At 38.9% G+C, this 17273-nt stretch overlaps 1 protein-coding gene across 3 annotated transcripts in view; it reads right to left on the reverse strand.

Moving 5' to 3' along the window:
* Window positions 1-17273, reverse strand: part of ADAMTSL1 (ADAMTS like 1) — a 1022249-nt gene that overhangs the window by 23722 nt on the left and 981254 nt on the right. For all 3 annotated transcript variants that reach the window (XM_040417238.1, XM_040417239.1, XM_040417240.1), the window contains 2 exons: window positions 3921-4136; window positions 2573-2753 (listed from right to left, as the gene is read on the reverse strand). In XM_040417238.1, coding sequence (XP_040273172.1) covers window positions 2573-2753; window positions 3921-4136 — 397 coding nt within the window. The remainder of the gene's footprint in view (window positions 1-2572; window positions 2754-3920; window positions 4137-17273) is intronic.

A 17273-nucleotide genomic window follows, 5' to 3' on the forward strand; every position in this document is an offset into this window, starting at 1 on the left:
AAAGGGGCCTTTAAATAAATGCTACTTTTTACCACTATCTTCTCCTCTTCCTGGTTTGGCCCCACCTGCACTGTGACATCATCAAAGGTACTTTAGCAATTACTCTGAGTTTTATACTGCAGCTTACCACCTTCCTCTCCGTGTGCAGAACAGATCTTTCCGCCGTCTTTCCTGCCTGCACTGATCACAAAGATTGATGTCAGGCAGGGAGAGACGGAAGTGTGTAGACGCACAGCTCACTCACTGATCTGGCAAAGAGCTGTAATGAGCGCTCTGCTGGATCATTAAGGAAGTAGTCAGGGAGGTCTGGCACTGCTGATTGTGGACTATAAGGCGCAGGCACTTTTTAAGATTTTTTCTTGCTAAAAAAAGACATCTTATAGTCCAAAAAATATGGTAATTAAAAGTGGATATGCAAAAGTTCTGTATAGATTATACAGTAAGCCCTCAGAAATGTTTTCTTCTAGTGGGCTGATATCAAACTACATTGCTTCCCAAATGTTTGGTAACTGATCACATGGCTGGGGGTAATGTGGGACATTTTAAAAAATAGCTACTAGAAAATGTGATTAAAAAAAAAACAATACTCCCCTGTTAAGAACCCTGCTGCTCCAGTGCCAACACTCCAGCACTTGTTTGTGCTTGTCCTGTAACATGCACCTACTGTATGTGACTGCTGCAACCAATCACTGGGATTCAGAAGCTATGTCTTGTACATTTATGCATCACCACTGAGGTCAGTGATTGACTGCAACGGTCACATGAATATAAGTGATCGCTGCAGCAAAATAAACAAAGAACGGGAGCAGTCACTGGAGGAACAGCACTGGAATAAATGGAATTTAATGGGCGAGTATTGGTTATTTTTTTATCACATTTCTTGCTGTTTGGCTATTCTTGAAAAAATATGGCTAGGATTCAAGTTTTAATGTCACTGTATTTCATACATTATATGTCCTATAGGCTGTATATAGAAAGAGTGGGAGTTTCCCTAGTTACTGTGGTTAGGCAGGGCTGGCACCACTTCTTCTCTAGGAGAAAGTGAGTCAGTGTAGTGTGAGCTGTAGATAAGGAAGCATCATGGAGTAAAGCTGACACGGAAAACATCTCAATGATCATGCCTAAGGATGACTGGATTCATCTGAAAAGCACAGTCTATATACTAATATGTACTGGATATTTTAGTGGGATGAAATAAGGAATGTTAGTTTTATTTCAAGTGCCAAAGCTTCCATTTTTCTTAGAACATATACACATTTAATAACTGTTAGCTGAACGATGGTTTGGTCAACAGCTATCTGTCTTTAAAATATCCAGCAACACTCTTTGAAAAAGTCAGAAACCAAACTGAGAAGTAACGCGAATATAATGTGAATGGATACCTATCCAACGCAGCGGATTTGCCAGCAGAGTTTTTCCACATTTTTGTTTCTTTTTTTTTTCCATATTTTATTTGTATGTTATGAAATTTTTAATATGTTAGAAGAGAAAATCTGCATGTATAGAAACAAGTATGTTTTTAAAGTAACTTTATGTAAATCTCTGTATGTCAGATATTCAATTGGAATGGTTCTGGTGCTCCAGGTGAAAATTATTAGAGACATGTGTTGTGCAAAGGGGAGGAATCTAATTGCCCCATGCTGTTTTCTCTCTCCACCCTGTGCATAGTCACGGGTGGGAGTGACAATAACGTTAATTATACACATTTGAGCTCTTATTTATACCTGAGAACACCAGACACACACCACTGTTACGAATAAGAATTTTTCGAAACGCGTCAACAGCCTACACCAGAGAGAATTTGAGTCCTGTATTGTCTGTGCACAATTGCTACAATAAAGATGGAGAACTTGACACTTCAAAAAAAGTGAGTGCTGGAGTCTGAATCTTTCTATTATTTCTTTGGTCAACAACTATCTGTCTCCTGACTCCTCCATACACATACACGCCAATAGAGGAAGTTCTCATAAGGAGAGTATTTGAAGTCAGTTTTGCTTGAGTCTGTGTTGGCGTACTTATGCCATATTTACCAAATGTCTCATGTCTCTTATCCTTAAACCTTATTCTTTTGTCTAGAAAAGCTACTCCAGTTTTCCTATTCCACCCTCCTACTGGAATGAGATGGCGACTTTTTGCAACTTTTTAAAAAAAAGTCTCACTAATGAATCTGGAGTAAAACTCCTTAGCATTGCTAACGACACACACTTTTCCACCCACATTGCAAAACTTGAGTGAGTGGTGTAACAGTGCAAAAAGTCGCAAAATCTTTCTGCAAGTGAGTGGAAAAAGTTGCAAAAGCCCTATTTTGCGACTTTTTGAAGCCAGAATTCTGGATTGAAGGTATAATAAATCTGCCCCCTCCCTATCTGTTTTCAATAGAGAGAGAGGAGGAAGCCACCACAACAGCTTTTCTTTGAATTGGCCAAAAAATTTTAGGGGAGAATTGAGAATTTCCAAGATCTTTTTTAACTCTTTCGACTCATAACAGTGTATCCAATAAAAATGAATGGCACAGGGTGAGTTTATCTGCAGAAGTCACATATTTATAATAATGCATTTATGGGAAACTAACCTTGGTGGACAATCCCTTCTGTTACATGCAGTGGGATTTATGGATGGTTTGGGCTTCTCTTGGCAGTATGACGCATTGACCTCTTGCTTGTCAAGAACACACCTCAGCTGTGGATGCTGGATGCCTCTATTACCACATGATGTTGTACATGGCAGGTGACCAACCAAAGTCCACTGGTAATCTGTTTATGAAACAAGCAACAAATATGAGCCAATAAAAATATATAACCAAAATTGTTCAATTGTTTTGTTTATGAAACAAGTTGTGGAAGGGAATATATTACAAAACTATCACAATGTAGTTATTCTGAATGTAAGTTTCCCAAAGATTACAACATTACTAAGCCCTATTTTGCAGAGAAATAGTGGCATACAATGCACAATGTGCATTACTTTACTTGGTCATGCCATTTAGCACTCCCTTAAATATATAAACCCGCATTATTAAGGGTGCTTTCACACTAGCACTAGTTTTCCCCTGTGACGGAACTCAATACCGGGAAAAAACGCTTCAGTTTTATCCTAATGCATTCTGAATGGAAAGCAATCCATTCAGTATGCATTAGAATGTCTTTAGTTCAGTCCCTCTTATGGTATTTGGGCAAAGAAAATACTGCAGCATGCTGCAGTATTTTCTCCGGCCAAAATTCCGGGACATTTGCCGGAATGCCGGATCCGGCATTAATTTCCATTGAAATGCCGGATCCGGTACCGGAAAAACGGATCTGGTTTCCCGGTCTGCGCATGCACAGACCTTTAAAAATGTGAAAAAAATAAATACTGGATCCATTTTTCCGTATGACACCGGAGAGGGGGATCCAGTATTTCAATGCATTTGAACTGCCTGCTGGAATCCTCTAACGCAAGTGTGAAAGTACCCTTACTGATAAGTAAGAAAATAAAAGCTAAACATAGAAACAGTAGCATCAGATATTATGATAAAGCACAAATTACCCCCAGCAGTGACAGCTACCACAGTACAACAAAAAATAAATACTACCACAGCAGGCTGAATAAATACCACAGGCTCTTCTAGTCTTGGAAACAACACTGACAGTGCAGGGCTTGCATTATCAATTCAGTTTCTTCTTAAACATGTCAGGAAACCCCCTGACCAATTGGCCCACCTGGATCTGCCTGGTATGACAGATTACCATTTTGGAACTATTCACCTGTACTTCTACTTTAGGCAAAGTTCAGTAACCATTTAAGGTGAATTTGAAATTGTGAAGGAAAACTGAATTAGCTTCATGCATAGTCGACAATTATATGGAGAACTGTATAGAGTTGGCAATTTATGTGCTGAGACATGCATCTTATCCATCACAATCATTTGAAGGTTAACTTACCCTGAAGTGACAGAAAAGCTTTTTGCATGATTGAATCTGACGGATTCTTCTGAATAACACAACTATATTCTCCCTGGTGGTCCTTGCTTATGTTAGTTAGCTGAAGAATCTGTCCACCTTCCATAATATCATATGTTAGCTTTGTATCACTGTTTAGTGGTTGACTTCTATGAAGCCAGGTGATATGGGGGACAGAATCACCTTTCACTGGACATCCTGCAAAATAAATACATGATATGTGGTTGTATTAGAACTATGAATTTTGCCATTAACAATGTACATAACCATCTTACTTGTGAATAGAGATTTGTCTTTCTAGACTTATAAACTGAATTAGACATATGTTAGCGTATCCTAGCACCAAAGTACAATTTTTGGGGAATTTAGTACCCATATTCCACGCTAATAGTTCTGTCGTTCCTGAAGCTTCTAGTATAAATTCTTACTGTCTATACTAGAAACACCATGTTTTATTACAGGCAAATAATTAAAGATAAGATATACAGTGAGGAACAGAAGTATTTGAACACCCTGCGATTTTGCAAGTTCTCCCACTTAGAAATCATGGAGGGGTCTGAAATTCACATTGTAGGTGCATTCCCACTCTGAGAGACAGAATTTATTTTTAAAAATCAGAAAATCACATTGAATGATTTTTTAAGAATTTATTTTGCACTGTTGAACATAAGTATTTGAACACCTGAGAAAATCTGTATTAATATTTGGTACAGAAGCCTTTGTTTGCAATTACAGAGGTCAAATGTTTCCTGTAGTTCTTGACCAGGTTTTCACACACTGCAACAGGGATTTTAGCCCACTCCTCCACACAGATCTCCTCTAGATATGTCAGGTTTCGGGGCTGTCGCTAAGCAACACTGAGTTTCAGCTCCCTCCAAAGATGTTCTATTGGATTTAGGTCTGGAGACTGGCTAGGCCACTCCTTGGTTATCCTGGCTGTGTGCTTCAGGTCGTTGTCATGTTGAAAGACCCAGCCACGATCCATCTTCAATGCTCTGACTAAGGGAAGGAGGTTGTTGCTCAAAATCTCACAATAAATGGCCCCATTCATCCTCTCCTTACCGCAGTCGTCCTGTCCCCTTCGCAGAAAAGCAGCCCCAACACATGATGTTACCACCCCCATGCTTCACAGTAGGGATGGTGTTCTTGGGATGCAACTCATCCTTCTTTTTCCTCCAAACAAGAAGAGTGAAGTTTAGACCAAAAAGTTCTACTTTGGTCTCAGCTGACCACATGAATTTCTCCCATGCCTCCTTTGGATCATCCAGATGGTCATTGGCAAACTTCAGACGGGCCTGGACATGTGATGACTTGAGCATGGGAACCTTCCGTGCAATGCATGATTTGAAACCATGACGGCGTAGTGTTCTACCGACAGTGACCTTTGAAACTGTGGTCCCAGCTCTCTTAATGTCATTGACCAGCTACTCCCTTGTAGTTCTGGGCTGATTCCTCACCTTTCTTGTCATCAGTGATACCCCACGAGGTGAGATTTTGCATGGAGCCCCAGTCCAAGAGAGACTGACAGTCGTCTTTAGCCTCTTCCATTTTCTAACAATTGCTCCAACAGTTGATCTATTTTCACCAAGCTGCTTGGCAATTGCCCTGTAGCCCTTTCCAGCCTTGTGAAGGTCCACAATTTTGTCTCTGGTGTCTTTTGACAGCTCTTTGGTCTTGCCCTTGGTAGAAGTTGGCGTCTGACTGACTGGGGTGGACAGAGGTCTTTAAATAGCTCAGACAGGTGCTACTAAGTTAGATAAATGAGTGGAGTAGAGGTGGACTTTTTAAAAGGCACAGTAACAGGTCTTTGAGAGCTAGGATTCTTGCTGTTTCTCAGGTGTTCAAATACTTATGTTCAGCAGTGCAAGACAAATAAATTCTTTAAAAACCATACAATGTGATTTCCTGATTATTTTTTTTTATTCTGTCTCTCAGAGTGGGAATTTCAGACCCCTCCATGATTTCTAAGTGGCAGAGCTTGCAAAATCGCAGGGTGTTCAAATACTTCTGTTCCTCACTGTACCATAATAATAATGATAATCTTTATTTATCTGTAGGCACAAACATGAAAAGAGAGATAGAGATGTGAGAGATCAGGTTTTGATGTAAGAAAAAAGGAAAGAAGTCAATTTATGAAGTGTAATTTGTATTTTGTGTTTTTTATGGCATCCTTAAAACTTTGACCGCTAGGAATTAGACTTGAGCGAATCGAGCTGGATCCGAACCCGAATTTCAGTTTTAATGCTGTTTCCGTACAGCATTAAAATGTATTGGCTCCGTGAAGCAAAACTTCGTCTCAGCCGAATGGGCACGAGACTTTGGTGAATTATTTTGGTATTCCTATCTGCGCATTGAAAAACATTTTAAAATAGGAATACAAAATCAGCTTTGGTACTGGCTGGTACCTTGGTACTGAACCGAACTTCGGATACCTATTTTAAAATGTTTTTTAATACGCAGATAGGAATACCGAAGTAGTTTACCAAAGTTTCCTCATTTCCTCAATAGCCGATTTGTTGTTTTTTATTTTTGCCGCTTCACTTCCCCAAAAATTGATTAAAGTGATAAAAAAAAGTGATACACTCTAAAATGGTATTAAAATTTCAACTGGATTTTTTCCACTGCCTGTTGATTAGAGTTGGTAAAATCTCATCTACTTTGCTGCCATTGTAATACGCTACGGATTTTTCACTGGCAAAATCCATATGCAAAATCTAAAGTGTATCTGCCTTGTCTGAACATACTTTTAGGAGCCAGGAAAGTCAACTGTTCTGATTTTGCAGCCTTGTGCATGTTACTTTGCCCAGTACAGAGAAAGTTAAAGAAGGAGTATTAAACAATTCATTTAATCAAATAAGCCACAGATATTGCATTACTTTTTAATAATCAATATCCACTAAAATTTGTCTTGTGTATTAATATTTACAATATGTACCTTTACCTACCACGCGATAATGAATATAGGGGTCATCTACGAACAGATTAATGCCACTGTTGTGGCGTATATCTGCTGCAGATTCTGTCGCATGCCATGTTGCGGCAAAATCTGCAACTTTTTCCCCGCTCATACCAGGTGTAAAGAAGGGGACGTGGCATGGGTGGGGATGGGCCAGCAGGCCCATCTCATTCGTCATTTTCTACATCTGGTTTAGGCGTAAAAAATGATCTTATCAAAGAAGCTGTTTTACATTTATATTTGGTGGTGGATACGCCAGCGCAGGGGCTTATTAAAACCGGCGTCCAAATTGCCAGTCTTAATAAATGTGCAGTGTTTTCACTATACTAATGTATCTTGTCCTTTAAAAATATCTTCATTTTGCAGAAAATCAATGTTTGTAATACAATATATTGAGTGGCTTGCAGTTGGTCTAATAATGGAGGTGATGTATGCATACTCAGTTTTAAGGTCACTGATATTGTCCTGTTTTATGCTTCTTTCACAGGAGTTCTGGCAGGCTGCTCCGGGAGAGAACAGCCTGCTGTAGCTTTTTGGATCTGGCATTGCCGAACAGTACTGGAATGCCCACCAGCCCCATTGACTATAATAGGGTCTGGCAGAGATCCAGCTGCTACCCTGCAAATATGATTCGGCCAGACAAATACAACTGCACAAACCAGTATTTGTCCGGCTGAATCTCGGCATATTTGCCAGGCCCCATTACAGTCAATGGGGCCTGCGCGCATTGCATTAACACCCGACAGTGCCGGATCCAGCTACCACAAGCAGCCTGCTGGAACTCCTGCCACAAATGTGAAACTAGCCTTAGAAAGGGGAAACATATTTTAGACATAACATGTTAGAGGGGAAGGTAAAACAGGTGCCAGTGGTAGCAGGACAAACAAGGCTGGGTAATATACAGTATGCATGAAATGATGATGCCGTAATAGAAAAATTGTATGGCTTTCCATATAACTGTCCTTTAGCTTTAGTTACCCGTAAAGACCTGATCAGTTCTTAGATTCTTGTACTGGGTGTAGGCTAAATCAGTGGATTTGGGAGTGAGTAGGGACATATTGTTGGGAGTACAGCCTTCACAGAACGCAGTATGGAAGTTATCAGTCGCTAGTTAATGCATAAATCATAATCCTAGTTCCTCTGAGACATGGACTTTAGCAAATGCCAGGGTGTAACAGACAGATGTGTTCAATTTACATATAGATTCTTTTTTGGATTTGTTGAAATAGAGAAGAAACTGAAACTTGTCATTAGCTCAGTGTGGTATTAAAAGATGATATGCAAACTTGTTTCTGAGTATACATGGTTACATCAGACATCACCAGAACAGAACATAGCAATTCACTCTATGAGAGCATTACCTAGACAAAGAATGGTAATTGCAGAGTATGTCACAGGCTGATTGCATAACGTAAAACGCCCATTGTGTAAAGAAAATATTTTCCTTCACCAGATGCTGATCACAAAAAGCAGGTTAAAACTTTGTCTTTGTGATTAGAAAGTGATGTAGTGGGTAATTACCCTAAAATATCTAAACAGTAGGATAAGATTGTAAGGTCATTCTGTGACATATCACATAAAGAACTGCTGACATCTACACTAATACCCAAAGTGTAGCTCCAGGTTACAGCGCAGAATTGCTCACAACATGTACAGTGATCCCACCATTGTGCTAATCAAATCAATATCTGTAACAGAAAAGATCAACTCCATAGAAATGAATCTGAATGTGAATTGTATTCTGGTAAAAATGCCAGTTTTCCAGAACTATCCTGCACACTTGTCTAACCAAAGCTGAAGGAAAGAGGTATATGAGCCACAGGGGATTCCCAAACCACATGAGGATTAGGGCTCATGCACACGAACCACACCACGGATCCGCAAAATACTGATTCTGTGTGCATTCCATATTTTTCTCACTCCCATCAATAGAAATTACTATTCTCGTCTGCTGAGATGCAACAACTCTTTAAAGTAATTTTTTTGAGCTTTTAATCTGTTCATTAAAACGATGCTTCTGGGGAAATCTTGGGCCAATATAGAGTATCTGTTGCAATTTGGGTAAAATTCAGGCTGCAAATGAAAAAGTGTATACTGTCCTCATTAATTGGTTTGACTGTCATATTTGGGAACCTTGTAATAATTATTTTGAAGTTGGTAATTTCCATGAGGTTTTAAGGGAAACTCCTAACTGAAGGCAGCATGTTACAGAGCAGGAGGAGCTGAGCAGATTGATATATAGTTTTATGGGGGGAAAAATCAGAATAACTTGTATTTAATTTATTTAAGGCTGCTTTCACACAACTGCCTGTGGTCTGTGAAACGTGGTCCGTGAAGCTCCCATTTCCCAGAACAACCATTGTTAATGTGAGCTAAACTCACAGCATAATAGTGCTCCATGATGCTGTGACTTTCGCTCACATGAGTTGCAGTCAGTCTGGTAAATGTGGCTGTCACACAGATCGCATTTCACAGACCACGCATGACTGTGAGAAAGTAGCCTTAGTTCTCCTCCCTACTTTTTCTATGCTTAGGTGGGCCATCTTTACAACTGACTGACAGCTATCTCTGTATACACAGTCAGTCAGGGAAGGCTGTCAATCACTGAATAGAACCACCCACAAGACTCATAAGCAATAGCAGAAATGAAATAGTCACTAACTTTTCACTCAACTTTGCATAAATCAATAGAACAAGCGGCCATAAGAAACTTTGTAATACATCTTATCAAAGAGAAATGTCTAGTTCTTCGTTTATCAGCTGTTTACCACCTCCACCCACTTGCTAAATACTTTTCTTTTTGAAATTTCTCTTGAAACCGTCCAGGACAGGAGCAGCTCACTGAAAGAGCATATTACATACAGTATGTTAATACAAGTCTATGGAGAGGGAAGGGGGAACAATAAGCACTAGCTGAGTGAGACACACAGGCGAATAGACTTTTGCAGCTGAATAGGAATTTTATATCTCAGTCCAAGTGCTTTATTCACAAATGTATAGGTCAGTACTTTGCTATAATGTCCTCCATGATCCTTAGGCTTCTTCTGGGTAAGAGGAAGTTATGAAGCAGATTCTCCTATTTTCTGTGTGCAGTGGATGGGAGCTTGTCTCCATCCACCAGATCTGGGAGAACTGCAATCTAGACATCCAGCATGCACAGGGGAAACTGCTAAAAAATGACAGATACAGTGTTATCCTTCATATACACACACTGGACTATTGATTAATTCAAAGTCCGTTGGAAGGTTAGGTATGCTTTATTTGAATAAATTACAAGTTATACTGAATCTTTTTCCATAAAACTATATATCAATCTGCTCTGCTCTATAACATACTGTCTACAGAGCATACACCATGTCGAATGTGACAGATTCTCTTCAAAAGCAGTTAGTATGAACTATACTAATAAATTAACAGTTTGTAACCTGCAGAAGCCTATGATCCAAACTAGGCTACATATCTTCATGTGGGCAGTTTTCTTACTACTTTTCATAAAGCAGTGTTTGGAAGGACATCTATAAAGAGTTAATACAACACAATATTAATCTGTGATCCCTGCTAAGAAGATATTTGTGTATATAGAAAAGGAACAACATGTGGTTCTTAGTAATGCTCTATACACAAAGTGCACAATAATCCACTTGACCTGTGTGCTCGCTTCTCCCTGGGATAAACTTGTCAGTATCCTGATGAATCTCATATGCATTACTCATCCAGAAAGACTCAATGAGTTGTCTGAATCTACAAAACAGATACTGCTAAATAGAGATGGAGACAGAGGAAACACATTGCACTGCACCTTGTATGTATATATAGAGGTTATAGATTTAAAGGGAATCTGTCAGCTCTAAAACACACCCCAAACTAGAGTAAGCAGTGTATAGTGTAAGTGATGCCAAGTCCGGTTAGATCCTTTTGATTTCCCAATCCACTTGGATTCCCACAAACCAGCAGTAAAAAGCGTGGGCACTGGAGTCCTCTCAATGCATTTCTACCTTTTGTCTCACCCCCATCTCCTCATAGATTGTAAGCTGGGGAAGAGCAGGGCCTTCATTCATCTTGTTTTAATTATTGACCTGTTTGCTGCTATGTTATTTATGACTCTGTTTGTACTTGAACCCCCTGATTGTAACGCGCTGTGGCATATGTTGGCGCTCTATAAATAAAGATAATTATCAATATTATTATTATTTTACTAGATTGTCAGCGCACAGTATCGAACTGCAAGTAAGTATGGAGATGAAAGTTACATAACCGGATTCTGCTTCACTGCTTACTGAACTGATTCAGCTTCATCTTCTCTTATACATTAATGATAGAAATGAATGCAGTGAATAGTGAGAACTGTGCAGCTGTAACTAAAAAGCTACAGAGTTCTCACTATGATAGGGCAAAGTGTTTCATGAATGCTCTACTCAGTCCCCAAGGAGAAGGCTTAGGGATTCTGCACAGAAGCAGATTTTTCCAAAGGCAGGGGAGATTTTAATATGTGCAGTTAAGAGAATGGTGTCCCCTGCAATTTTTGTCAATGCTTAAACACTTCCGGAAAGTCATGACTGTATTAGTTTGTATAGTAATTGTACACTAAAAAGACAATCATTTTAAACTGTGTCTAATAAATGGAGATTTCTGGCACTGGGACTGTGCAGAACTCTCAATTAATATGGGTCAGGGGGGAGAAATACAATATATCTTGCAGAAGCCAATTGAACTACGGTCAACCAGGAACACACATTCCACAGGAATTTTTGGCTGAGTGCATATTGGAGTATGTATTAATTATGAATAACTCCGGTTAAAATTTTAAACAATAAAACTGAGCTAATTCAATATTAAACCAAGTTTTACAAATCAACAACTTCAAAATGATACTGTTCCTCGAGTTATATGTTGCAAGGATCTTTCTTTCCAAACATGTGCTTGAGGAAAAAAAAGGATAATAAAATGTTGAGACCATTTCTGTCATGGTTTTAATTATTTTTACCACTGGCCTCTTATTAATGGAGAGTACAAATTCCTTGGAGATGATAAGCCTTTATAAATCTGAATTGGATCTGATGAACTGCAGCATTGGTGTTCAATCTGTATTACATTAATACAAAGAACAAATTGATCTCTAACATAAGTCAGGGGAATTGTTGTAGCGATTATTTTGCCTGAGGAAGGCACTGCAGTGTTCTGCCAGCTATCAGTCTCCTTTGGTTTCTCTAGACAATAAAAACACATTTGATTTGTAAAATATAATGATTTATGCATTAGCACTAAAAGGCTGTTAAAATAATTTTTTAAGGAAAATTCTCAGGACTAATGCTGGATTTAGCATTACATAAGCACTCCTCTCAGGAGTTAGCAACTTAAGGGAGGTAATGTATGGCCTGGTGACCATATGTGAACCTAAAAAGGATTTTCTATGGCTCCAGACTAATTTAGAATTCAGATGTTTAACAGAATACATCAGCATGAATCCAGTATATATAACAGACTAGATTAAGAAAGACATCCATAATTTTCCTTATTGCATAGCACGAGCTGGTAGTCCTAGAAATCAAATAGCATCCATTTCCCCATCCATCCTCCTATAAAAAACTGATTTTACTAGGTAATGTTGATCTTAGTTGGCTTATGGACAGCATGTCTGATCGTCAACCTGACCCCTTGATAGTTTTGCTCACATTGCAGATAGCAAAGGAGTTACCAGCTTTAGAAAAATGACTTGGCAGCTGCTTATGGCCTAAAATAACAAGTAATTCAATTCTATTCAATTCCCGCATCCCTGGTCACTCCAATGGTCTCTGCAGCGAGGATGTGCCTATGGTTGTCAACTTATTATTCATTACCGTTTTATAATTTGTCAGTCCATCATTTTTTGATATATTGCCCAGAAAAAGAAATAATCTGGTTGGCTACCCTAGAAGCGCCTAACATGTCATTGATGCAGCTTATCTCTGTCTGCAGAACTGATGTTAGTATGTGCTGCATTTGATTGCTGTGGCCAGTGCCTGAAAGTATAACAGTATCTATAAGGCTAGTTTCACATTTGCGACAAGAGATCCTGCAGGCTGTTCTGGCTGTTTTCCATGATATTTTTCTCTCTAGGTTCCACTCTTGGTTTTAGCTTACAAATACTTATGCAAAATACTGACCATAATATTGCTGTGTGAAAGTGGACTTATGATCCTGAGCATGAGCTTCCGGGTTTTCACCCTTTAGATGCCGTGATCTCACTTGATCACGGCATCTAAAGGCTTTAATGACTGCGATCGACATTATTACTGGTCGCGGTCATTAACTGTGGGTCTCTGCTGTTTGAAACAGTGGAGACCCGCCGGCCATGTCGCCCGCTGTATGCGCGAGTGGGCGCCATGTTTGCCCATCGCTCCAGCACGAAGGGGTTAAAATGCTGATGAAATACAGTATATAGGGGGGCTACATAGAAGCCAGATTAAAAGCAAAGTTTTTTAGTTACATGAAAATCAGATCAAGTCATGTGGCATGATTGTTTGACGTCACCTGTTCGTCGACATGACAGTTATCGCCATTTGTCACAAAATAAGAGGGAGAGAATAATTTTAAAGACGATATAACGATCTATGCAGACTGGGTCTTTATTTCACATCCTAAGTTCTAGAGCCAGGGAGCAGTAATATTAACATGTAACTGAAAAGCTTCCTGATTCTAAGGGTGCACATCATTGATCTGTACAACACAAATCTGCATAAGCCTTACTCTGTATATCATGCACTCTGGTAGACTCTATGGCCCAGATTTATCATTTCACTTACATCTTACTCCACTTTTACATGCATCCAAAGTCACTTTTGGCTAAGTCAGATTTATTAATGGTCCTTTAATACTGTGATAAATGTGGTTTGATGGTAGCAGTTTATCCGTCAGTAAGCGGCTTTACAAAAGTCGCACGTCTTTATGAAAGAGTCGCATGTTCTATTAAAAGGTCGCATAAGATAAGCATGGTCCTCCCTGGAGTGAAATTGCGCCATTTTTTGCGACTTTTAATCTGCCTAGAGATTCATTTACATAAGAAAACACACCCACTTTCAGAAAACTGGCGAGCATAGCGCAAAGCCTATAAAAGTCGCAAATTTTTGCGCAGTTTTAGCGATTGCACAAAAATTTGCAACTTTTTCACTCCATTATTTTGACTTGAGCTAATCATAAATCTGGCCCTATGCCTTTGTACAACAATTGAAAAGAAGTCCTGTTCCATATAGAATTTTAATAGCAAAGCATAACATACGAAGCCCACACAATATAGCTTTAGTGAATGCATATTATCTGACATTTTGATCAGTTAAAACAGGATTTGCTTCTAAGTTTATATCCTGAACTAAAACCTAACATCTTTAAGGGGTAAATGGAAAACTTAAAAATGTGGCATCTCACTATGATTTATGGAACATTTTCTAACATAACAAATGTTAAAGAGTGTCCCACTGGTATGATCTACACAAGAGAGGTGCACGCTGATATCAAATCCTGAGCCACACGCTGCAAGAACCATGAGAAACTGACACAGATGTCAAACCTCTTGGAAAAATAATAATACAACAAAAGCACAATAAGCTAAAGAAAAATACACAAAGATAGGCTTTATTTCAAGTGGCGGCAGAATATCTCTTACGTTGTATCTTTTATTTTACTTTGATAGTCATTTACAAGAATAGAATTTCTTCTGCAAAGGCCTGAAGTACACTGGTACAAGACATATCAACCCTTGGCACATTTTTTGCAGAAAATCTGTTCAATTCACCTGAATGGGACTGTTTTGGGGGCAAGCACATGGATTTCTGCAAATCTTATTCAAATGAATGGCACAGATTTTCAATGCCCCCTTAGGCTTTAAATCTATAATTAAGAACAATTTACTGAAATAACCTGTCAGGAGTCAAATATGTCAACTAACAGGGATCAGGTATCTTAGTCAGTAAAGTACACACAATGAAGCAATTACAGAGTATAATAAAAATCTTTGTAAATATACTATTATACAATATATACTGCGCATTTGCTTCTTTGCACATGGAATTAACAGCAGTACTTATATGTGACTTATAACCTACTCTGTACAAATGTTAATAACTTACTGTCCCTTGGGAATTTTGAAAAATGTAGGACCTCACTAGTGAAGTTTTTACCCTCTCCTACAAGACTTGAATGATTGCCAACTGATTTCCACATTATGTAGGATTTGAGATTAGATATTGATCGTTTTTAACACTAATGAAAGGGTACTTTATATATTTTTAGCAGATACATCCCTTTGCTCTAATATGTAATGCAAAAATACCAATAAAAAGGTAATAAAAAGTCCACCTGCCCTGAAATGGCAATAAAAATAAAAAACACTCACCTCATCCATTTGCGTGAACAGGCTGCCGCTGACATCATGATTGAAGATACGATGCAAAATCTTGCGTACAGTGAAGCATGACATCAACACGCCGGCTAGCATGATGACATCATCATGTCACCGCGCAAAATTTCGCTCGGTGGCTTCAATCAAGATTGCCATGGCGGCCTCTACGTGATCAAATGGATAAGGTGAGTATTTTTTATATTTTTTTTAACCCCTGAAAGCCCTAAATGTTAAAGTCAGATGCTGCTAACAGCGATGAACGCGGCATCTGAGGGGTTCAATGACGGGGGGCCATCGCCGTTCCCTATCATGGTGCCCGCTACATACAAGGAAATCATCACTTGTGCTTTGTGAAGAGGTAGTTCGCCACAAAGCAAATTGCATTGTGAAATTCGACGAAGCAGCTGAATAGAATTTTCCAAAACTTCTCTCATCTCTACTTATAAGCTAAGACATATTACTGGTGTCTTTATAATCAGGTATTGTGCCTGTGAATAAAGCAATAATATGTATAGTAGCTTTCTGAGTAGATCTCAGTGTGGTGAAGCTATAGTTCATGACATGTACATACAGGGCCGGCGTCAGCAACCGGCAAGCCCATGCAAATGCCGGGGTCCACTGCTCCTGGGGGGGCACACTCAGGTCTAGTGTGCAGATTGCTGAACAGTGGGGAATCCCACAGTGTTACTGAAGAGTCGGGACTCTTCCTGGCGGGACTCTTACTGGCTCTGACTCCATATATGTATATGGACATGGAGCTATAGAGCTCAATACTAAGCTGTGGCAGAAAAACCTCATAGTAGTTTCTCATGTATTAGGTATTCCTATACAGCAGAAGTATCATTTTATATATTTTTTTGTAATTGTAAAAAAAATGTATGGCACAAAATAAATGTGTAATTACAAAAAAAAAAAAATATAAAATCATACTTATGATATATATGAATGCATAATATGTGGGAAATACTACTGAGGTTTTTAGCCATAATATATTTACAGTAGGCTAACATAAAGCTCTATAGCTCAGTGGTTAAGGTTCTTGCCTTTAATGTAGAAGGCTGTGAGTTTGAGTCCCAGCAGAATCATTTAAAAAATAGAGACTAAATAAAACTTAAATAAACGCACCAACCTTTTTAATTTGTGTAACTATTATTTTTTGTTGGGAAAGGTGGCAACCCTAACAGAACCTCTGCTACCCGGTGACCCCCATTTTATAGTCATGTCTACGGAGATGTGTGGGCCTTATTTAAGGGACAATCTGTCAATTTAGCCAATACCATATGACTAGATCACTTTTTATTACATTTTCTTGGGAGATAAAGTAATGAAAAAACGGCAATTCAGCCGGGATAACTTTTTTAAATATTTTAATAGTATGATTGTTTTCGCATGCGACAATGCCCATAATGTTATTTTTTTTGTTTATTTTTATTTTGGGGAAAATTGGGTGATTTTAAATTTTAATTTTAATTTTATTTTTTTTAAACTTTTTTTTACTTTTTTATTACTTTTTTTCAGATTGCAATTTATACAGAATAATGGAAATTGCTCCATTATTCTGTCTAGAAATCACTAAATCACAGTTCCGTGCTGCGATCTAGCCTGAACTGGGATATACTAATAATGAGCCTGGAAGCCGAGTACAGGCTGTGGCTCATTTTTAGAACATGGTGCTTTCCCCCATCTCTGCTGGAGAAAGGCGCATCTGAGCAGGAAGCCCACGCTTTCGTTTTTTAACACTCGCAGATGCCGTGGTGAAATTTGACCACGGCATCAGGGTGGTTAAATGTCCAGGTTGGCATTTCCGCAGATCCTTCCTTTTCTGTCTGGATTCATTTTTCCATCACATTAAACACTGCTCTTTCCATACTTTCGACCACCCTGCAATCCATCAGCAGTGGCCATGCTTGCACTCTATAGGAAAAAGTGCCCTCATCACTGGTGGCCGGGGCTGTGGGAACACACATAGGCTGGTGCTTTTTTTCTATAGTATGCAAGCACGACC

This window comes from Bufo bufo, chromosome 2 (assembly GCF_905171765.1).
Source record: "Bufo bufo chromosome 2, aBufBuf1.1, whole genome shotgun sequence".
NCBI lineage: Eukaryota > Metazoa > Chordata > Amphibia > Anura > Bufonidae > Bufo > Bufo bufo.